This window comes from Coffea eugenioides, chromosome 8 (assembly GCF_003713205.1).
Source record: "Coffea eugenioides isolate CCC68of chromosome 8, Ceug_1.0, whole genome shotgun sequence".
NCBI lineage: Eukaryota > Viridiplantae > Streptophyta > Magnoliopsida > Gentianales > Rubiaceae > Coffea > Coffea eugenioides.
In genome coordinates this window covers 26,387,956-26,397,761 of record NC_040042.1, presented here as the reverse complement: position 1 = coordinate 26,397,761, position 9,806 = coordinate 26,387,956, and the positions used below count along the sequence as shown (strand labels likewise).

Genomic DNA, 9,806 nt, shown 5'->3' with positions numbered 1-9,806 from the left:
TATTTCATCCGCCCATATGCAAATCTTCACTCACAGCTGATCTTTTTGAGAATTGGTGCAAACAACATGGGAAGACTTATCCTTCTGAGGAAGAAAAACAGTACAGACTCAGAGTCTTTGAAGACAACTATGACTATGTTACAAAACATAACAGTTTGGCAAATTCCACATACACCCTCTCCCTCAACGCCTTTGCCGATCTCACTCACCATGAGTTCAAAGCTAAGTATTTGGGTTTCTCGGCTTCTGCCGATGGTTTGATTAGATTGAATCGTGGGTCATCATCAATTGGAGCTTCTGGTGCTGTTGGTAAATATGATATCCCTTCATCCCTGGATTGGAGGAATAAAGGAACTGTCACCAATGTCAAAGACCAGGGAAGCTGTGGTATGTGATTGTTTCTTCTTGTATAGTTTTTTCTTTCCCATATATCCAGAGTTGTGTTCATCTTATCATGATCTTGTTGAGATACAAAGTTTCAGTCTTTATCTCTTTATCTAAAATTATGGGGTTGTTTGAAGATGGTATGCTTATGTTTTTTTTTTTTTTTCAATTTACTAGTCTATGCACGGTACCTTTGGCTTCATTTGGTATTTGATTTGTTGATCACCTGTACTTAGTTTGTTGGTCGAAGTCTGTGTATATGCGGAGAGCGGTTAGCCTTTTCCAGAATGATGAAAAAGACGAAGTAGTAATCTAGATCTAAGTAGCAACTAAACAAACAAATCTAGTATGAAAGAAGTGGACGGAAGTGACCCAAGTAGCAACTCTGTAGGAATTGTCAGAGTAACTCCTGATCTGTACCTCAAGCTTTTCAGCAAAGTTTTATTCTTTGTCTAGAAATTTGGAACTTCATTTGGCTGGTGAAAAAATTTAACTGGGTATTGCACTGATGGTGACTGAGAGCTTTCTCTGAATTCGGATCTTGAATTCCATGTCTTCTGATTCTTGAGAAGTTTTGGCTAGAAAAATGTACATAAAGTAGTAGTAGCTTCAATTTCCATTTTTAGAATTTGTGATTAAGGATGAGAATTTCTGCCTTATCTTTTGATTTTTACTTGAGGGAACTCCAATTGATCTTCTTACCTATCAACTGCCATAGTCCTGCTCACTTCTTAGTTATGTTATTTAGGTGCATGTTGGGCATTTTCAGCTACCGGTGCAATTGAAGGTATCAATGAGATTGTCACTGGATCTTTAGTAAGCCTGTCTGAACAGGAGTTAATTGACTGTGATAGATCTTATAACAATGGCTGCAATGGTGGACTCATGGACTATACCTATGAATTTGTTGTAAAAAATGGTGGAATTGACACTGAACAGGATTACCCTTTTAAAGGTCGGGACGGGACATGCAACAGTAACAAGGTTTCTAGTTTCTGCATTCTATCTGATCTTGAGTTTAGAATTTCTCATACATCTTCTGACATCCAAAGCTAGCTTGACAACCAGTTGTTATTCACCATTTCAGTTGAAAAGACGTGTTGTGAGTATAGATGGTTACATAGATGTACCACCAAATAATGAGCAAGAGCTTCTACAAGCTGTAGCAGCACAACCTGTGAGTGTTGGGATATGTGGCAGTGAAAGAGGATTTCAGTTATACTCTGGGGTTGGTGCTTCTATCAAATTCCATCACATTTTACTAAATTCCAGGTGAAACCAAATTATAATCTGTTCTAAAACTATGTTGCAGGGGATATTTACAGGGCCATGCTCTACCTCTTTGGACCATGCTGTTTTGATTGTTGGTTATGATTCTAAAAATGGCGCGGATTACTGGATCGTGAAGAATTCGTGGGGAACAAGTTGGGGAATAAATGGTTATATTCACATAATTCGAAATTCTGGCAATTCAGCAGGTGTATGTGGGATTAACATGATGGCATCCTATCCTACTAAAAGTAGCCTCAATCCTCCACCATCCCCTCCTCCAGGTCCCACAAAATGTAGCCTCTTCTCCTCCTGCCCTGCAGGTGAAACCTGCTGCTGTTCAATGGAATTTCTGGGTTTATGCTTGTCATGGAAGTGTTGTGATCTGGAATCTGCTGTCTGCTGTAAGGACCGTCTTCACTGTTGCCCTCATGATTATCCAATTTGTGACACCAAAAGGAATTTGTGTCTCAGGGTACGTTTTAAATTCTTCATATCCACTTGCTTAAAATGAGTACAAGTGTCCTGGCTTAGCATCCACTAATGCAGAAAAGGCAACACTGTCATCCATATAGAATCCGGTTGATGAGGCCTTGAATTCATTAGCAGCAGAATGCTAGAAAATTAAAGGCTTGGAGAGAGTTTTTTGAACTTTTCTCAATGGATGAACAAGTCTGCTTAGCTATTGTGGATCATTAACTTGAGATTCTCAAGTTTTGCTCCATAACTCATTCCCAGATCGACGTCATCCGGTTCATTATTCAATTATGTCATTGCAACCCATTTCATTTAGTTGATATCTTTAAGTACAGTTGAAGCTACTTTGTTGTGCAACTGTCGCACCCTTTGGTAGCATAGACATTGATTACACTTCTGTGCTTTTCGATGTCTCCTGGCCTTATCAAATGTTCATACTTGTGATAAAATCCTGTCCCTTTCTTTACTGCCACCATAATCATTGGTACTGACACTTTTTGATTGCTCTAAGTTTACCTTCTTCATTGCATTTGTTCAATAGAAGCAGCTTTATCATGCTGTAAAGCAGCTTCCATCTTATTTGCAATGCCTGACATGATTACTCGCTGCAGTTTTATTCTTTGATTTATCTGACAGAGGTGTAAATGTGATTGCAGAGAATGGGGAATTCCACGTTAGTTAAACAGCTCAAGAATGGAGGCCGTTCCGGAAAATTTGGTGATTGGAGTTCCCTCTTTGCGAACTAGAAGTAGTCTAATAGTGCCTTCTTGTAGCATGTATCAGTACCAGATATAAGCTTTTCATAAATGTGTACTGAATTACTTTGAAGTTACATAATGTTTTACATACTGAAGTATAGCTGTATTTACCACTGAATCTTGAGTAGAGTTGGTGCTCGTCATTCGTTGCACCTCATATAAGAAGCTCCTGATTTCACTCTGGTACTGTAAAAAAGAATGGATTTCATCCGAGAGATTTGAGTTTAGTTTGTTGGGAGCTTCATCTGTGTATAATCTTATTGCCTTGAAATGCATCTGCTTCTCCTACTGATGTCGTACGCTGCCAACACAAGGCATCTGGCTTTGGTTGTCAATACGTTTTATTTACAGGATATTAATATGTTTAAGATCGAGTGTGGTATCTTTGGCAATGACAAGAATGTCTGGGATCTGTAACGTAATTATCATTCCTTAATCTTTTCTTCTTGTGATAGGTATTGATGAGGTCTTTAAAGGAGCATTTTGATAGGCCTTATGCCACTAGATAAGGAATTTTCCTGCATTTCACCAGCAACTTCCAAGTTTAAACCAATTGTGTTCCTGGGATGAATGGTGCTAACACGTCTGCCACAACTTTTCTGCATCTTCCAATCTGTTCTACTGTCCGGGAAGCTGTTGCTTCGTCATAAACAAACCCTCACGCTAAACAATTTTGAACAATCTGTCTTTAAGTCAGGAGAGGAGTTGGCATAGCCCCTTTTTATGCACAACAAATCTCCCAGTTTGCTAAACCATGTGCATGCTACGTAACTTTTGGGATCTCTCTTAAGCAGTTTAAATTGTAGAGCTACAATACGGGAACGTGCACACCCAGAAAACCTTCAAAGTGAATAAATACCAGTCAGAAATGGTGATATCTCCAGGACAAAAGAATAATAATGTTCCATGGATCTATCTCCTGAATCTTTATTGGAAAAAGAGACGCACACAATACTGGGACGACAAGGGAACACCATGAAGGACCACGACCTGCAAATAAAATTCCCACCTACACCTTCACAGAGGATGATTTCGACGAGCACACTGTAGTAGTATCAGTTTGAAATTATTGCACAAGAAATCTGCTTAGCTCCAATAAAATGATAGATGGTTCCACCACGACATTGTGCGCAACAGAAGGAGCTCTATTGCGCTGAAAAGTTCCACCATGGCATCTGCTAGTTCCACGACGCTGTGTGTGGAAGCTCTGTTGTGACAAATGTTCTCCACATTTCCAACAGAAACCTCAGACGATTTGAAAGAGTGTTTGAAGACTCAGCATGTTGAAAGACCAATGTTATTACAGATTACAGAACAGAAAATCTGAGGCACAACCGTTCTAAGCAATAGAGCCATATATAAAAAGCCTCCAAAAGGGGCAAACAAAAAAGGTGAAACCATCAGAAGCATAATAAAAAAGGGAACATCAAGCTTGACTGCTGCAGAATTCCTAAATAAATAAATGAGTGCAAATGCTTCGTATGCTTTGAGAAAAAGTCTCAAAAAGTCAGGAGTTCCAAGATTTATAGCAACTAGATTTTCCACACTTAAAGGTCACAGCAAACTTTTTCTCGAATACTCAATCACACAGGCCAGAGCATAATATAATTGTAAAACAAAGCTCAACTGCCTTTGTCATATCACCGTCACTTGCACCAATTGCATGTAAAATGTTTCTAAACAAAATTAGCACAACATACTGGCATAAATCAACAGCAATAATACTAGAAAATCACCTTGGAATGTCCTATCTCCTCGATCATCTCACTCATCACAATCAACAAAAAGCTACCATCAATCACTACTTGTGCTTATCATAAGAAAAGATCCCACAATAGGCACAGAGAACAAACTTTAGGATTCCTTCAAACCATCTCATCCACTTCCATCATGTATTCTATATGCTTTGTCCTAGAATGTTGAATGGGATTTTTTGTCAAATTAATGGCACTAGTGTTATCACAAAATATAGGTACGGAATTATAAACCAAAATCATTCAAAGTGTTTTTCATCCACAACAATTGAGCACAACAAGCACCAGCAGCAACATATTCTGCTTCGGTTGTAGATAATGAAATGGCATTCTGTTTCTTGCTGAACCGGATACTAAGCAATTTCCAAGAAAATTACATATACCAGTTGTACTTTTTCTATCTACTCTACAGCCACCAAAATCAGCATCAGAAAATTCACACAAGGGAAGTTCATGACACTTAGGATACCAAAGGCCAAAATTCACAGTTCCTTTTAAGTATCTAAAGATTCTTTTTACCGCAGTTAAATGTAATTCCTTTGGACAAGATTGAAAACGAGCACATAAGCACACAGCAAAAATGATATCAGGTCTACTAGCTGTTAAATAAAGCAAGCTACCAATCATACCTCTATACTTCTTTTCATCAACTTTTGTACCTTCTTCATTTTTGTCAAGCTTGGCAGATGTGCACATGGGTGTTCCAACTTGCTTTGAGTCCTCCATTCCAAATCTTTTCAGCAGTTCCTTGGTGTATTTGGTTTGATTGATGAATGTTCCATCTTGGGTTTGTGTCACTTGGAGTCCAAGGAAGAAATTCAGTTCTCCCATCATGCTCATTTCAAACTCTTTTTGCATGATTTTGGAGAAGTCCTTGCACAGTCTCTCATTAGTAGCACCAAATATAATATCATCCACATAAATTTGTACAATTAGAAGATCATGCAAACTTTATTTAGTGAAAAGGGTAGTATCCACTATACCTCTTTTGAAACCATTTTCAATCAAAAAATCACTCAAACGTTCATACCATGCTCTTGGAGCTTGTTTTAAATCATATAGAGCTTTTGGGAGTTTAAAAATATGATTTGGATCATTTTCATTTTCAAAACCAAGAGGTTGATCAACATAAACTTCTTGATCTATAAAACCATTTAAGAAATCACTTTTAACATCCATTTGAAATAACTTAAAATTCTTGAAACATGCAAAAGCTAAGAACATTCTAATAGATTCTAGTCTAGCTACGGGTGCAAATGATTCATCAAAATCTATTCCTTCTTCTTGAGTATATCCCTTAATTACCAGTCTGGCCTTATTTCTGACTACCTCACCTTTGTCATTCAATTTGTTTCTAAATACCCACTTAGTGCCAATGATAGGGTGATCTTGTGGTCTAGCTATTAATGTCCAAACTTTATTTTTTCAAATTGATTTAACTCCTTTTCCATGGCTAAAATCCAGTTCTCATCTTTCAATGCATCAACAACATTTTTGGGCTCAAAGTGTGAGACCAATGCAAAGTTATCTATTAATTGTCTAGAGGAGGAACGTGTTCTGATCTTTTCAGATGGATCCCCAATGATGAGTTCCTTGGGATGATTTTGGACAAATTTTCAGGCTCTTGGAAGATCATTAGGAATTCCAGTGTCACTGTCATTGTCTTCTCTGGCAGGACTGTCTTGATTTTCATCTTCCTTTGAATTATTTTCTGATGGAACTGTGCCTTGATTGCTGATTGTTAGCTTCTTTAATTCTTCTCGAACACCTGTATCATCATTTTCACTGCAGCTCATGGAAGTGTCACCATTAGATTCATCAAAAGTGATATGTATAACTTCTTCAATAACCAGAGTTCTGCGATTATAAACTCTAAATCCTCTCTTGTTTTCACAATATCCCAAGAAGATCCCCTCATCAGATTTTTTATCAAATTTACCAAGATACTCCTTGATGTTCAGAATGAAGCATTTGCAACCACAAACTTTAAAATAACCAACTACAGATTTTTTATCAAATAACAGCTCATATGAAGTCTTGTTCAAGATTGGTCTTAAGAGAACTCTGTTCATGGTATAGCATGCAGTGTTTATAGCTTCAGCTCAAAAGTACTTTAGTAAATTGCATTCACTGATCATGGTTCTAGCAGCTTCTTGAAGAGTTCTATTTTTCATCTCAACCACTCCATTTTGCTGAGGTACTCTAGCAATAGAAAACTCATATGTAATGCCATTGTTGTCACAAAATTCTGAAAATCCACAAAAATGAAATTCTGTGCCATTGTCACTTCTTATTTTTATGATTTTCAAATCAATCAGATTTTGAACCTTGGCAAACAGGGAAGTAAAGTTTTTGAAAGCATCATCTTTATGTGCAAGAAATATCACCCAAGTGTATCTAGAATAGTCATCAACAACAACAAAACAGAATCTCTTGCCACCAAGGCTTGTGGTTTGAGTTGGACCAAAAAGATCAAGATGTAGGAGTTCTAAGGGTTTAGAGGTAGAAACACATCTTTTTGGTTTAAAAGATACCTTGACTTGTTTTCCAAATTGGCAAGCATCACAGATGCGATCTTTACAAAAGTTGAGTTTTGGAAGTCCTCTAACCAGGTCCTATTTGGAAATTTCTTTTAGCAAATCCATATTGAAGTGACAAAGCTTTTTATGCCACAACCAAGGATCCTCATTTACTACTTTGAGACAACTAAGGCTGGAAGCATCAACTTTTTCAAGAATCACCACATAAATGTCATTAACTCATTTTCCTTTAAAAATAATGTTAAACTTTGAGTCAAGAACAAGGCATTCATGTTTCTTAAATAACACGAGTAGGTTCCTATCACATAATTGACTAACACTCAGCAAATTGTAACTCAAGTTGTCGACTAAAAGAACATTATGAATAAAAGTCTGACAATTCTTACCAACATCACCAATGCCAACAGTTTTGGCTTTATTATCATCTCTAAAAGTAACCTTTCCGTTTGTTTTTGGCTTGAGCTTGATGAACTGTGATGCATCACCAGTCATATGTCTTGAGCATCCACTATCTATGAACCATTTTGATTCTTTAACAGTGTTCACCAGGTTTACCTACACAGTAGTCCACAATATAATGTTTGGTACCCATTACTTTTTGGATCCTTCATGGTTAGCATTATGTCTAATAACCCACATGCACCTCATTCCATTTCTCATGTTTTTCTTAACATAACAGTTGCTATTCATGTGACCAAATTGACAACAAAAGTTGCATACTGTCATTGGATCAATCAAATGAACAGGTTTAATGAATCTGACTTGTCTTCTCCAATGGATAGCAAACTCATTTGCATTTTAATTCAGTCTTATTTGATGAGTGTTAAGGTGAGGTTCAGTGTCATTCTTTTGAAGACGGTTCTGTTTCATATGATGTAACCGTTTACATAAATCATCCATCCTTTTTCTTAGGCTGCATTGTTCACTTCTGAGCATGTCATAGAAAATTTTCTTTTTGTTAAGTTCAGCAAGCACATCAGTTTCAGTCCTTTTCAGGTTCTCATTTTCATGCTTAAGACACTTGTTTTGTCAAAAAAGATTTGCGTTGTTTTGTATAAGAAAGCTAATTTTCTGCTTTAGTTTCTTGTTTCTAACATAGGATTCTTTCAAGCTGTTATGCATTTTTTCTAGGAAAGAATTAACATCAACATCAGACTCACTATCACAATCAGTTTGAGAGTTACATTGGGTTACCTCTTCATCTCCAATGGCCATAAAAGCCACTTGGGCAGATTCCTCTTCTTTCTCTACTTCTCCTTCTGAGTTGCAGTCATTCCAGGTGATCTGAAAATTGTTGAATTTTGGTTTTCGTTCACTCTTGTTCTCCTTCTTTTTCTTCATTGGATATTCATTTGCATAGTGACCAGGTTGGTCGCATTCAAAGCATTTATCAGTTTACTTTTTGTTGAATTCCAGCTTTCCTTTATTTCTGAAGTTGTTGGACTGATTTGGAAGGGAATTGCTATGTCCTCCTTTCCTGAATCTTTTCTTGTTGAGTATTCTTTTGAAACCTCGTGTGATGAGTGCAATATCACTATCATCACCTTCCATGTCATCTTCATCCAGAGAGATTGTATCATCTTCTTCTTGTGAAGTCTTCAGAGCAATGCTCTTTCTAACTCTTGTGTCTTCTTCTTCCTGCACCTTAGACTTGAGTTTTAGCTCGTAAGAGGTTAGTGAATTTATAAGAGATTCAATAGATAAAGTGTTCAGATCTTTGTTTTCCTCAATGGCAGTTACTTTGCTCTCCCAATCCTTTGATAGAGCATTCAGAATTTTTCTGTTTTTTTCACCAAGAGAGTAATCTTTATCAAGAACTTCTAGATCCTTAATAAGATCATTGAATCTGCAATACATTTTGTCGATGTTTTCGTGAGGTTCCATCTTAAAGGATTCATACTTCGTGACCAGAATGGACTTCTTCTGTTCTCTCACATTTTCACTTCCTTCGTGTATTTCTCGAAATTTATCCCAGATTTCTTTTACAGATTTGCAGCCCTTGACTCTAACAGATTCGTTTGAGTCTAAAGCACTGTACAGTACATTCATCGCCTTGGCATTCAGAGTGAGATGACTTATGTCTTCAGCAGTTAGTTCCCTTCTTGTTTTTGGTCTCGGCCTGTTTGTCTCTGCATCAATAGTAGAGGCATCAAACGGACCTTCATTGACAATAAACCATAGCTCAATATCAATAGATTGTAAGAAATGATCATCCTCTCCTTCCAACTAACATAGTTTGACCCATTGAACATAGGAGGTCTGGTGACAGATTGTCCTCAAAGAACATGACATTGTTGGTTGTCATTTGTACTCCCAAGCCGATTGAGCTTAATCTCTAGGAGACCAAGCTCTGATACCAATTGTAAGAATCGAATACAACCTAAGAGGGGGTGAATTAGGTTATAAAAACCAGCCAAGATATAAGTCACATTTTTCTTTTCTTTTTCGACCTTGCTTTCTTTTTCAAGGGAACCTTACTGAGAAGCAATTGATGGACTAGCACAAGTGATTTGTGAGTAAAGAATGTAATACAATATATAACAAGACAGTTAAATGAAGGGATGGAATTTGCAAACCAAGTTTCAAACTTGACAAAGTTTGAGTATCACTTTATATATCAAACT

The 9,806-nt window shown here is 37.1% G+C and overlaps 1 protein-coding gene across 1 annotated transcript; it reads left to right on the top strand.

Moving 5' to 3' along the window:
• Positions 1 to 5: 5 nt before the first annotated feature.
• LOC113780457 (zingipain-2-like) lies at positions 6 to 3,180 on the top strand (the record flags this gene model as incomplete). Its single annotated transcript, XM_027326256.1, has 5 exons — positions 6 to 387; positions 1,133 to 1,368; positions 1,472 to 1,612; positions 1,697 to 2,128; positions 2,787 to 3,180. Coding segments are annotated over 5 exons (1,281 nt in total), but the record flags the coding sequence as incomplete, so codon positions are not given.
• Positions 3,181 to 9,806: the final 6,626 nt, after the last annotated feature.